At 41.3% G+C, this 14,453-nt stretch overlaps 1 protein-coding gene across 1 annotated transcript in view; it reads left to right on the top strand.

Moving 5' to 3' along the window:
• PRKAR1B (protein kinase cAMP-dependent type I regulatory subunit beta) overlaps nucleotides 1-14,453 on the top strand; it is a 147,069-nt gene that overhangs the window by 93,707 nt on the left and 38,909 nt on the right. Inside the window, exon 7 of the mRNA XM_075010192.1 lies at nucleotides 1,168-1,326. Within this exon, the coding sequence (XP_074866293.1) occupies nucleotides 1,168-1,326 (159 nt within the window). The remainder of the gene's footprint in view (nucleotides 1-1,167; nucleotides 1,327-14,453) is intronic.

Raw genomic sequence — 14,453 nt, 5'->3', positions numbered from 1 at the left:
ACTTGAAAGCTGTTTTAATGTTCCCTCTTAGTCTCCTCTTTTCCAGATTTCTCCCACCCCCCAAAATTCTTTCATAGGTCCTGTTTTCTCATCATGTCATTTCTTTTTTTTTTGCTCTTCTCTGACTTTTTTTTTTCCACTTTGTCCAATTCTTTCCTGAATTCCCATCTGCTCATGGGAGTAAGGGGACTTCGAAATAGGCAGGGTCCTTTCGAAAAGGAGCCCCGTCTTGACGAGCCGTGCAGAGGCGAGCTGCATCAATTTCGAAGCGCTGCGGCCGCCCACATGCTAATGAAGCACTGAATGTGCATTTCAGCGCTTCATGAGTAAATTTCGAAATGACCATTTGTGTGGCCATTTCGAAGTTTGGGGCTAGTGTAGACGTAGCCATTGAATGTCATCCTATTTACCTCAGACTATTTCTCAAGTTTATCCAGAACATTTTGAATTATAATCCTGTCCTCCAAAGTGTTTGCAGCCTCCCTATAAGCAGTATATTCAGTATAATTCTGTATTATCAGTATAAGCAGGATCATAATGGTTGTTTAGTAAATTAATTATGGGTCCTGGAGAGTGGAAGGAGAAGGATAGTTCTATTTACACACTATCTAATCCAAAATTCTCAGTAACCACCAAATTAATGGGAGAACTTTGATAATTATCCTTGGATAATTGACAGAGAGAGTAAGTTTATAAAAGGAAAATCTCCACTTACCGAAGATGTTTCCCTTGTTAAGTTCTGTTTTTCAGTTCACAGCTATGGGGCTTTCTGACAAATCTCATTACAGTTTTTAACAAATCTCCTTCCTTTCAAGTTTGACAGTGTTAATAAAAAGCCAAAGTTGTGACAGTCCTGTTTGTCAGTTCTCTGAGTGCTGAACACAAGTAAAGCAAACCTGATGCCAGTTAACCACAGGAGCTGAAAACCCAGAGAGTAAATACAATTATTGTGCTGAAGCAAGAGACTTGAAATTCTGTCCACAAAGCAGGTTGTCACCCTTTTTTGTTTGTGAGTGAGGAAGCTGTTGGGCTATTGTTTTCTTTCTGTGCCTTCCAATGTGGACCAGTAGATAGGAAATTATTAATGGGCTTTTAGGTAACTGGAAGTAATGGGAAAAGGGGCACAGATAAATCCCACAATTATTTGTTCCCATCTTCCTTTTGTAGGTGTATGTAAATGGCGAATGGGTTACCAGCATTGGTGAAGGAGGCAGCTTTGGGGAGCTTGCCTTGATCTATGGAACACCAAGAGCTGCCACTGTCAAGGCCAAGACAGACCTCAAGCTTTGGGGCATCGACAGGGACAGTTACAGACGCATTTTAATGGTGAGTTTTAAATGTAATGATTAATCTTTAATACCGCTGTTATTAAATGTTTTATTCAGTGCTGTAGATGTGCACATAATTTATATCAGTGCTAAAAGCTCTGCAGTTTAAGGCTCTAAAACAAATAAATGCACATTAAAATAAAACTGTGGGTCCCAATTAGACTCAGAAAAAGGGAAAAGACAGACAAACTTAGAAGGAGCACTGTGTGCCAGGAACCTCTGAGTACTGACCCGTCCTACATAATATACTGATAATTATTTAAAACTGCGAAATCCTCAAGAGACCTACCTTAATTCCCTGTGTTACCGCACATGGTCATCTTGTTGCCACCCCCACATCCACCCTCAGCACCACCCCATGATTGTTGTCCTGTGTTGTCTTCATTGTAAACTTGCACTGTAAGGTCTTGAGCTTTTCTTGGCAAGTGCTCTGTATAAGATCCTGGCTAAATTATAGTCAGTGGGAAACTCTCCACTGGCTTTAGTGAGTCCAGGATAGGACATGCTCTTCTGCTCCGCACAATCCTTGTTTGTCTACAAAGTGCCACGTATGTCAATGGCACAACATAAATAAATAACACCTCACATCCCTAAAACTGCAGTAGCAGCTTCAGAAGGTTGCTAAATACTCTGCCACTTCAGGAAAGGATTCCTTTGCAACATGCGCACTCAGATCCCCCTCCCCCCTGCAGCCCCCTTTTTTTTTCAGAGCAGCCTGTCGTAGAAGCTAGTCCCCTGCAGTGTGTGTTAGGATGTGGATTGCTCATCAGATCTTGAGTTGTGGATTTATAATGGAAACTTTGACAGACTTAACTAAAACAGTGTCTTAGTTTCACCCCAATTATTTGTTTTTCTGATGTGAATGTATATATGCTTTTCTCCTTCACAAAACTTTCCCATCCTGCCAGTTGTTTACACTCAAATAATGTTATCTGGAGCATCTTTCTTGATGGGAACTATTCTTCAATAATTACATTATCTCATTGTGACCTGTGGCATGTGTTACTATACTTTCTTGGTAAGAAAAGAAAGTGTATTAAAATAGCTATACAATACAAATGAAAGTACTGGGTTACTTAAAAGTTTAGTTAAAGGATATAATGCCTTTCAGTGCCAGGGTCACTAGCTGACATCCAACTGAGTTCAACAGAGACCTAATACTTATGTCGTTTGATGACTGCTGGGTGCCTGAATGATGTGAGTTAGTGGTATATGTTTAGTTTCTCAACCTTTTTTATAAAGTACCCTTTTTAAAAAAGAAAATTATAAGTACCTCCCCCCCCAGCATACTCCTCTGGTTGAGAAACATGGTCATAAGGTACTATCTGAGGTTTTGAAACAAGTGCTATTCAACCTTCCCGGACGACTGTACCCTTTTCAGGAGTCAGATTTGTTTTGCATGCCACCAAGTTACACCTCACTTAAAAACTACTTACTTACAAAAACATGCAAAAATATCACAGAGAACTACTACCGAAAATTTGCTTTCTACCATCTCATTATCAAATAAATGAATTGGACTAGAAATATTGTGCTTACATTTCAGCATAAGGCATATGAAGCAGTAGAAACAAGTCATTGCCTGAATGAACTTTTAGATTGTACTGACCTTACTGGTGTTTTTTATGTACCCAGTTGTAAAACTAGGCAAATATCTAGATGAGCTGTTGTACCCCCAGCTGAGAAACTCTTGTCTAGTCGTTCATGGACTAGTGTCCAAATCACAACTGGGACTCTCAGAAGAGGAGCTAAACACTCATTACAGAAGTATTTGAAATTATTCTTCCACCCTTAGAGGTTGAGAATGGCCCCTCCCGGACAGGAGTTAGGAGCATTGACAAACAACTAGTAATGCGACTGAAGATGCCACATAAGTTCTGTAGGTGAACAGGAAGAGTACCACAGGTTGAACATCTCTAATCCAGAGCTCTCTTGTCCAGCAACATACATAATCTCACATTATTTTAGTTAGCTGGATGACTACTGATCAGGGGAATGGTAAGGTTTCCCTCAGTTCCATAAAGTTTGTTTACAGCCACCAATCCTGGCTCTTAATGTTTTTAGCTGTTACATAGCTTTAATTTACCCTTAATTTACCCCTAGGAGTCCAGTATGCAGGGGAAGTGTTGGTAATGTTGCTAGACATTATTGACTTCCTGTGGTTCAGCAAATTCTTTCATTCAGTACTGGTCAGGTCCTGAGGATGCTGAACTAGAGAGGTTCAACCTGTACTTGAAAGCTTCTTTTTACAGGAGCAGCATTAGTCAACCTTAAATAAGACATTTTTGTAATTTTTTTTTTAACTCACAGGAGCTGCGTCTACATGTGCACGCTACTTCGAAGTAGCGGCACCAACTTCGAAATAGCGCCCGTTGCGTCTACACGCGTCGGGCGCTATTTCGAAGTTAACTTCGACGTTAGGCGGCGAGACGTCGAAGTCGCTAACCCTCATGAGGAGATAGGAATAGCGCCCTACTTCGACGTTCAACGTCGAAGTAGGGACCGTGTAGACGATCCGCGTCCCGCAACGTCGAAATTGCTGGGTCCTCCATGGCGGCCATCAGCTGGGGGGTTGAGAGATGCTCTCTCTCCAGCCCCTGCGGGGCTCTATGGTCACCGTGGGCAGCAGCCCTTAGCCCAGGGCTTCTGGCTGCTTCTGCGGCAGCTGGGGATCTATGCTGCAGGCACAGGGTCTGCAACCAGTTGTCAGCTCTGTGGATCTTGTGTTGTTTAGTGCAACTGTGTCTGGGAGGGGCCCTTTAAGGGAGCGGCTTGCTGTTGAGTCCGCCCTGTGACCCTGTCTGCAGCTGTGCCTGGCATCCCTATTTTGATGTGTGCTACTTTGACGTGTAGACGTTCCCTCGCTGCGCCTATTTCGATGTTGGGCTGAGCAACGTCGAAGTTGAACATCGACGTTGCTGGCCCTGGAGGACGTGTAGATGTTATTCATCGAAATAGACTATTTCGATGTCGCAACATCGAAATAAGCTATTTCGATGTTGGCTGCACGTGTAGACGTAGCCAGGGAAGGAGAATTTGTCCACTAGCATTTGGGTAAGACAATCAAGATGGGTATTTAGAACACTGCTTGAGATGAATCTGCTTGATGCAAATATGATTGAAAAGAACAAGAAAGAGACTGTACAAAAAAGAAATAAACAACATAGCCAATGTGTTCTCTGGCTTTTTAAGAGAGGTCTTCTAGTTCTTACTTTATGTAATGCAGTTTCGTAATCCTCTCTGCTTTGGGGGCTCTTTTGCTCTCAGACTTGATGAAAATGGCAATAACTAATCACATTCAAGCTTGTGAACGGTTCAGGTTTGATCACTCATTGAGAGGTCAAGTTCCTATCTCCATTTCATAACTGTCTTCCAAAGCTGGATGGGCATTGTTTTGAGCCAAAAGGGATTTTACTAAAATGGCATATAACCCACAACAGAGGGGACTGTCACTTTAATGCTGGTGCAAGTATGCTAAACACAGATACAGCCTGACTATTGTAAGCATCCCTCGGAATCTAATATACAGATAATTGCCTTTAAAATGCATTTGGAATGCCTTGCTGCTTTCAATGACTAGGTTCATAGCAAGGTGTTTTGTAGAATCAAAGAGTTGGAAGTGACCTCAGGAGGTCATTGAATCCAACCCTCTGCTCAAAGCAGGACCAATCCCAACTAAACCAACCCCACCAGAGCTTTGTCTTGCTGGAACTCAAAGACCTCTAGGGAAGGAGATTCTACCACCTCCCTAGGAAACAGGTTTTTCCTGATATCCAACCTAGATTTCCATCACCGCAACTTGAGACCATTGCTCCTTTTTGTGTCATCTGTCACCACTGCAAGCAGCCTCTTTCCATCCTCTTTGGAACCCTCTTTCAAGAAGTTGGAGACCGCTGTCATTTCATGAATAAGCATGTTGTTGTTTTTACATTTCAGGAGTTTTTTGAACGGTATAGTTGGTGCTCTTAAAAGTGGAATGTCTGCTGCACAGTGTCAGAGAGTTGCTCAGTATGTTAAATGCCCCACATATTTTCTGGTGTTCTCCCTGTTACTTTTGCCCCTTGCCCTTTTTTATCCACTTGAGCATCTCAATGATACTTCTAGATTCACCGTATTCATAAATGTAAGTTTTGTTTTCTTTGAGTTGACTAAGCTGGAAACAAGCAGTCCATGTAGCTTTTTGTTTCCTTTACCATCCATTTGTTGCTCCAGCCTCTCTTGAAAGAATAATGTTATAACAGTTGTATTTCTGCATATTTCATTGTTTCTTGCTAGGCAGCCTAATGCTTGAAGGTCACATTTAAACTCACTCAACCATCTGTGATGATAGCAAGCCATGGGTCAGTTCTGACAGTTGAGATGTGTAAAGAACCTGCTTGGCATTCATTGTTCTTTCATAAAGGATTATAACTTGAAATTCCATTGGGGGAATGTTAAAAAAAGGTCTTCTAAACCACTCAATCTCCACCTCATCCCCAAGTGTTCTTCCTGAGCACTCCACCCAGTTCTCTAACTCTTTTTTCCTTTGTCTAGTAGAGTTATCTGGCTTGTATGTTTCCTACCTCACTTGTATAACGTTTGAGCATGTCTTTGTTTTTGTAGTCATGTCTCCCTGAATTTGGGTAGTAAGGAATTTACAGCTTGGGATTCTCATACAGCTTAAGTGGCTACAAGGTTGCTGCCATCTTCCTTGCAATTTGGATTGAAAACCATTGAGGATAGGAACCTCCCCCCAAGACTGCATGCAGAGAATGCCACAAAAAGGAGACAAATATCCTTTTTCTAGTGGTGCCCCTGTATTAAGACATCAAGTCCATTCTCCAACCCAAGTTATCTCTGGGGCTGAGGTTATAACACTCATCAGTCTGTTAAACAGGTGTTATAATTTCTCCTTCCAGAAAGTAATTCATGCACCCTCCAACTTACTGGACTTGAGTATTCTAGGGGAGGAGTTACAAGCTGGACAAGCAAACTTGGGCCTAGTCAGCCACCACATCACTAAAGTCCTCCCCATGAGCCATCTTGCCATTTGTAACCTCAGCTCTGATCTGAATGGCTACACACCCTAATAAGCCCTTTATCCAGAAGTCGCTGGGTTCTGTTCTTGGCATGACAAGCTTGACCATACACAGTGGGTTATGTAAAGTGGAAGAGACTTTCTGGATCATCGGGGTTGCATCATCTCCTAGTGACAAATTTATTGAGCTTCATTTTAAAACTCGTTAGGTTGTTTGCTCCTATTGGGGGGCTGCTCTAGGACCTTACCTTGCTGAGGGTCAGAAACTTTCTTCTCATTTCCAGCCTCAGTTTATTCCCAGCCATGGGCTATGCTATTGGGACACAACTAATCATCAATCAAGATTAGTCCATCCTTACTGTAATGGCTGACTTCATTTATATTGTTTTGACCTTGCTTTACCAACAATGCTTCATACAGCTTTGGATCTGAGAACATTGTTTCTATTAACACTCAGAAAAATTAAGTCAACACAACTACACACTTTTATACAATGTACATTGCATGGTGGCCAAAACATGAACCACATCCAAAGCCTGAATTTCATTTAACATCTGTGCAATAGAGCAGTCAGATCTTATGGTGTATTTTGTTTTCATGGTTAGTATGTATTGTTTCAGTGACCTTTTTTGTGCTCTGGTAAGAATGTACGTTCTAAGCATAATTCAATATCAGGTTTATGCAAGGATTAAAACTGATATGGAACGGTTGCCATTCCGGCATCTCCTGCCAGCTGCATACCTGCCAGCGTAACCCTTTCATTTGAAGTTTGAGCCCTGTTCTACCATTTGACAGCCATTTGTTTGGCTTGTCATTCAATGCAGAGCTTTTTATGAAATACCCAATCAACTCCAGCTGTACGCCTGAAAATAAATAAAAGGACCAGGAGAAGGGAAGCAAAGAAGTGAGCAAAGGGGAAGAAAGAGAGAGATGGGAGTGGGAAGAAAATAAAGAATGAAGGGATTTGAGTATCAGTTTGAGAAGACCAGTTGCCCTGGCATCCCTAAGGTATACAGATAAATGACCATGCCTATCCTGATGGGACCTGTTTACAATCGCTGTTGGATTTCTTTTTCACAAGCTATGTGCTGCTTATTCTAAGTGTGGAGTCTGTCTGAGATCCTTTAAATGGAAGGACTTTGAACCCCCTTCTGGAAATGGAGTTGGTGAATTGATTTGGCCTTGCTTCTACTGATGGACATCAAGTGGAACGTTAAAGAATTGTGGAAGAGTAGAACTGGAAGGGACCTCAAGAAATCATCAAGTCCGGCCCCTGCCCTCACAGCAGGACCAAGCACCTTCTTTATCATCCTTGTTAGATATTTATTTAACCTGTTTTTAAATATCTCCGATGATGGAGATTCTACAAGCACCCTAGGTAATTTATTCCAGTAATTAACCACCTTGACAGGAAATTTTTTCTAATGTCCAATCTAAGCCTTCCTTCCTGCAATTGAAGCCCATTGCTTCTTGTCCTATTTTCAGAGAGTAAGGAAAATAATTTTTCTCCCTCCTCCTTGTAACACCCTAGTTCAAAATGCAAAGGAAAACACTGCCTTCTCCATATGAAAGACTCCTCCTTATAAATGTCAGTAATCTTTTAAGTATGAGTTTATGAAGGATTATACGGCTTCAGAGAAGGAGGGAGGACACTCAGGGGGTTTGCAACCTGTGGCTCCAGAACCACATGTGGCTCTTTAAGGACTTTGTGGCTCCCAATGTTAAAGCTGGAAGTAAAAAGCAAAGCAAAGCAAAACAAAACAAAAAAAAACCCCAAACCCTCTGATTATTTTTGATAAATGGTGAACATCTAAAAGCTCAAAAATGAACAACTCATATCTAAATAGCAAATGATATGTGATCTTGAAATGTTGGATAAATCCCTCTTTAATATGTGCAGTGCATTGTGGGATGTCATACTGTATCCGTGTTTTTCAAATAAAAGTCTTGATTTTGAAAAGGCATTCCTGCTGCGAAGGGCAACATGCATTTTAAGAATGAAAACTGAAATTAAACGGGAAATAAAATTGGCATAATTAAAGTGGGGTTGGAATGGCCTCAAAAGAGAGGAAAATCAAAGTTGAAAACAGAGCATTTCAAACAGCATGGAACCAATACTTTACATTTTTATCGAGTTCAGCTGGGCTCCCTTTATGTCTTATTTACAATAAGAACTTCACCACCAACAAAAAAAAATGCAACCTCAAGGGAATATATAAAAAGTTTGTGAATGTTCTGCAGTGAACATGTATCCAGTGCTTTTTTGGCATTGGTACTTGCTGGTACTGTGTATTGGCACCTTGGCAGCCCCAGTCATGGGATGGACTGGGATGGTGGACGGGGAGCTAGCTGAGTACCAGCACCTCTCTTTTTTTCCCACAAAAAAGGCACTGCATGTATTACATTACAAATCATTGTGTACACTGTTCTTAAAATAGGGGTTACAAAAAGGGTGGGTTGATGTTATTTATGAAGGACTGCCATGTATTCAGATGCATCACAGTTCTTGAATTGAGTTTTCTACTGAATTTGAAAAAAATGGTCCTTCTTCCTAGTTTGGTTGCCGACCCCTGCTCCAAGAGGCTGGGTGGAAAGACACAGAAAGATGTGGAGGGGACAAAGTATTAGATATGAATCCAGATACTGCAAAGATCAGCATCAACAGATCAGCTTCTCAAGCTCCCTACCAGTAGGAGTATTGTTTCCTAAAGTACATTCACTAGTGTTTTTATCTATCCCAGGTTTAAGTGTCCCAAACAATGAGACTTTCACTACTTCCTTTGGGAAACTTTTCCAGGGGCTAATAGATCTCACAGCCAGGAAGATTTACCTGATATTCATCTTAAATTACTCATTTCTTAACCTCCTCTCATTATTCCTAGCGAGGCTTCCTTGTATCCTGCTTTGTAGTTCCTGTCTCTCCTGGGAGTTTACATCCTTTAGATATTTGTAGGTTGTTTGCATTCTCTCTCCTTAAAACCCTCTTATTTGTTGATCAGCTAGCCCACACATATTTAAATTGTTACTATTTCCTCATAAGCCATTCCTAAATATTTCTGTACTCCTTCTCTGAACACCTGACAATTGCTACATCTACAGTATAGGGTTTTGTTGGCAAAAGTTATGGAACATCCACACTAAAAACGCAACACATTGTCAACAGAACTCGGCCCTTTCTTCGATAGCCTTCTTCCTTTTCCCCACGAGGAAGAATGTCTTTGTCGGCAGAATCTGTCAACAAAAGAGTTGTGTGGAGGCTCCAGGGGGCCCTCTGTTGACAGACAGGGCTTTTGGCTCACCGTGCAGCCCTGTCTGCTGTGCTTCCCAATTTTTGCTACAGTATCACCTTGCCAACTCATCTCTGACTGTCCATAAATCTCTTTCAGCATTACTACTTTCCAGGTTTCTCTGTCCCATTTAATATTTGTACTTTGGATTACTTTTCCCAGATCTCTTAGCTATATTTTTCCAAGCTGAATCTTTTTTTGTTTTTTCCTACCCCTCTTTCACATCTCTCTAGGCCCCTTGGTGGTATTTCTTCATTCTGCCAGGCTTTCACAGTGTTTTCCAGCCTGTAGATTTCATTAGTGTATTACTGGCTAGATAAGTCTCTTAGAGCATTAGTGAGAGGCTTATATAAGAACAGGCCTAATGTAGATCCCTGCAACACCCCACTTGATACCTCTCTGATTCTCAAGTAGACAGAAAACGAATGCGAAGACTACAATAGTGTAAAGTATTATGATAGTGCTCATATTCAGCGAATTTACATTAACTCTGACTAATGTTTTATGATGAGACAGTTCAGTGGTTTCTTCAAATCCAGATATATTACCTGGAACTCTTTTCTTCATCCACTGGTTTTGTAGTGCTATCAGCATCCCCAGTCAAACTGGGACAAGCACCTAGTTCAGGCTACTCTTCATAAATGGACAAGTTATAAAAAGCAGAAGAGATGGCACAAAACAAATGGAAGAATGTGAGGAGAAGGGGATTAAGAGAGGCAGAGAAGTAGGAAATCAAAAATTCACTCTGCCTGTTTCCATGTGGTGTAAAGGTCAGCATACTGATCTGAATACCAGAACAAATAACCGTGTGTTTATGTTCAAAACAAAAAAGCAGTGAAGTAGCACTTTAAAGACTAACAAAATAAAGTAGCACTTTAAAGACTAACAAAATAATTTATTAGGTGAGCTTTCGTGGGACAGACCCACTACTTCAGACCATAGCCATACCAGAACAGACTCAATATTTAAGGCATAGAGAACCAAAATTAGTAATCGAGGTTGACAAATCAGAAAAAAAAAATGATCAAGGTGAGCAAATGAGAGAGTAGAGAGGCAGCTGGGGTGTGGGGGGGTTATGTTGTAATAATACTGTAGAAATGTTTTTTTTTAAGTACTCCTTTGCCCCACCCTGGAGACAATAAGAACCCAGAAAGACATCCTAAGGTAACAGCAAAACATTCTGAGTTGCTGTATGTCCATGCCTGAGCAAGTGCATGGGGAATGGTGAGAGGAAACAGAATCTTTTCTTATATAATTGGACAGAATGCAGGAGGTGATGGCCAGCTAGCACTGCTTGAAGAACTGTGTGAGGGCATTGCTTTGCCTTGCTTTCTTATGGACAATGTGGGTTGAAGGGGCTACGGGGGCGTGTCCTGGCTTTTGTACATCATAGCAACAGGAGCAGCCCTAGCTCTTTTGCTAGCCAGGGTGAAAAACATTTTTTTTGGCTCCTGCCTGTTCTCACCCCTGAATGGCAGACAAAAAACAACAGCAGAAGCAGAGGCAGTCCCATCAGCAGAGTACAAATGGCCAGCCAGTCAAGGCAGATGAACAACAACAAGAATAAAACGCTGAGCAGCACTGTGGTCTGGCACCCCAGAGGAGATGGCACGCAGGGTGACGGCTGTTGTTCATCCACCCCTAGCTGAGCGCGATCCCTTCAGCATCCAAACAGAGTTATGCTTTTCCAAGCACTGTGAAACAGCATCTGATTTCCGCAGTAGTACCTCTCTAGATGAATAGAAGCCATTCCTACCTCTCAGGGCTGTTGTTCCAGGTTGGCTGCAGACTCAGACACATTTAGTTCAAGTTTTTAAAGATTTTCTTCCCAAACACATGAACCAGGCCTTCCCTACACTGGAAAAAATGGTAACCATATTTACTAGGTGTCAGACAGAGGTGTTTCTGCATGATGATATAGACCTCTTAAGCTTTGTGTCAACAGGGTTCAGCCTCACTCCTTTTTCATTTCCACCAGTATTGTTCCTTCATTATAGGTCTTTAGGAGGAGGTCCAGTGTAAGAAAATCAGCGAGGCTATTGTTGCTAGAATTCACTGTCCTTTCCTTTTTAAGAACTGTCTGTTTTGGACAGTGGGAGTCAGGAAAACTGGACTCCACTTCTAGCTCTGCCACTGGATTTGTGTGCCCTGGGGCAAGTCATTTCTCCTCTCTTTTCTCTCCTCTATGTTGTATCTATTTGAACTGTAGGCTCTTTGTCATATGAAGTAAACTCTTTCATATCTAGAAGCCTTGAGCCCAGGAGATTGCCGGATATTCAATTACTCTGGATAATAGATATTCTGCATAACACTAAAGAAAAACAAGCTTAGATATTAAGAAACAAACAAAAATGTATTCAGAGTAATTTATTTACCAACAACAGTAGTATTGTACACTGTAAACTTATAGGCTACCTCTACACTGCCAAGGTCACAGAGCTGTGCTACGCAGGTTTTTGGAAATTGCAAATGGCTTCCCATTTGCGTATATCCATGCAAGATTTCGCTCTTGGCAGAGAGATCTTCTGGCAGGAAAGAGGCTGTGTAGATGTGCTTCTGTCAGCTAACCCCCCATCCGTTGTCTGTCCCTATGCTGATTAGCCACATGATTATGTAAATGAGAAGCCATTTGCAATTTCCAGAAGCCTGCTTAGCATGACTCTGATAGCAGCAGAGCTGATGACCTGGGCCATGTAGACGTGGCCATACTGTATTTCCTGTATTTATTCATATTTACTTTCACTACACTGTACATATGGAAAATGTAACTAAAATTTACTTATGGTTAAAATGCCGATTATTTGAGAGTTCTGGACAATAGAGGGCCAGATATGAACGAGTTTACTGTATGTACTGTCATGTTTCTATACATCACCTCGTACAAATGGAATCTCAGTCTTGGTTCAAATCAGCAAGTGCTATCACGATGATATTAATAATTAATAATAAACATCAGTTTAGTTCTTCACACTTACAATGTTCTAATCAAGCTAGTTTTGTCTGGAATTCGATAGCAGGAATGAGCAAACTTTTTCCATCAGGCCCCACTTTTCCTATGTGCAATTAGCAGCCCCCGCCCCCGCCAACTTGTCTCATGCAATCCAAACCAAAGGAAATTTCAGTGATGCTTTTATATATATATATATATATATATATATATGTATATATAAACCTTTTGGCATGTGTATGAAAATAAATATATAGAATGTGAAAACTTTATTAATGGGTATGTAAATATAAATACACGGACATAAAACAGTAACATATTTCAACATTTATTTCAACATTTTAAATGAGATGGATGAACCTGAGACCCAGCAGCCAATTGTGCGGCACCCCCCTTATGAAATTTCACGCCCTCGAAAGGGGCCCACCTCCTACTTTGTGCACCCCTGTTCTGTAGCACTGCTTTGGCATTGTTACAATCTTACAGAATCAAGAGTTTACATACACATTTCTTAAAGAAACCAATGGTCTCTTTCCCTTCTGTGCCAGCCAGGATGTCTAGAATTCTTACCTTACTGTCTGTTGACTGGTTCTTTAAATACTCCAGGCTGTGGCCAGGCAGCCTTTCATGGCTTCTGATTACTGCTTCTTAAAATTCATCTGCGGCTGCAGTAATTTTAAAAGCACTTTCCACATCTGTCTCTACATGCCCTGGCCCATTGATCTAAACCACCAATCTGGTTTTCCACAGCTGTCAATTTTGCTGGTTGGGTTTCCACTCTGGGTTGCAGGGAGCAGAGCAGTGACTGTGAGGAGTGCACAAGGTTCAGTTTTCCATCTGTTGTCTCACAGTGAGCTTTCAGGATTTGGCGAGGTTTGCAGAAACTCCTCCATTTGAAGTTTGTTTTTCTCCTCTTGGTTTTTCCCATGCTCCAGAGGCCTCTGAGCACGGTTCATAAGATGGGCAGGTCAGCTGGGGATACTCTGCATAAGAGAAGGTATCCTGCCCATCAGAACTCTATCACAGCAGTTTTATCCACACAAACAATCTCCCTTCTGTGCCTTCCACCTCCATTGCATGGTCATAGATTAGTGTTTCTCAACTTTTTTTTGCAAAGTACCCCCGACTTCTCTCATGTACCTGTATTCATAAACTGCCAGTTGAAAAAATCGGTCCTGAAGTAATCTGAGGTCTTGAAACAAGGGCCATTCAACCTTTCCAGATTACTGTACCCTTTTCAGCAGTCGGATATTTTTGCATACCCCCAAGTTCCATCTCACCTAAAAACTACTTACTTACAAAAACATGCAAGAATATCACAGAGGACTGCTACTGAAAACTTGCTGATTTCCTACCATCTTATTCTCAAATAAATGACTTAGAATAGAAATATTGTTACTCACATTTCAGCGTAAGACATATGAAGTAGTAGAAACAGGTCATTGTCTGAATGAACTTTTAGATTGTACTGACTTTGCTAGTGTTTTTGTGTAGCCTATTGTAAAACTAGGGAAATATCTAGATGAGTTGATGTACCCCTGGAAGAACTCAGTGTCCTCCCAAGAGTACATGTTCCACTGGTTGAGGAACTCTGTCATAGATGATCTAAGGCTCTCAAAGAAAAAGTTTTCCTCCCCGGTAACAAAAGCAACCAAATCTTGCATTTGAAAATTCTAGGCTGGGGTGGGCAATAATTTTTGCAAAGAGGCCACTTCATGAATGTTGGTGCTGGTCATGGGCCGACCTTCTGCATCCATGCTGTTATCAGGATATTTCTATAACAGCTCCTCTTGAATGCCAATATCCTTCTCTTCAAATCTTTCATTATCACCCGTGTCTCACATTTGTACAACAAGCTACTGAATACATGCATT

This window comes from Carettochelys insculpta, chromosome 16, assembly GCF_033958435.1.
Source record: "Carettochelys insculpta isolate YL-2023 chromosome 16, ASM3395843v1, whole genome shotgun sequence".
Classification (NCBI taxonomy): domain Eukaryota; kingdom Metazoa; phylum Chordata; order Testudines; family Carettochelyidae; genus Carettochelys; species Carettochelys insculpta.
The sequence above is the reverse complement of the archived record's forward strand: the minus strand, read 5'-3'. Positions and strand labels throughout refer to the sequence as shown.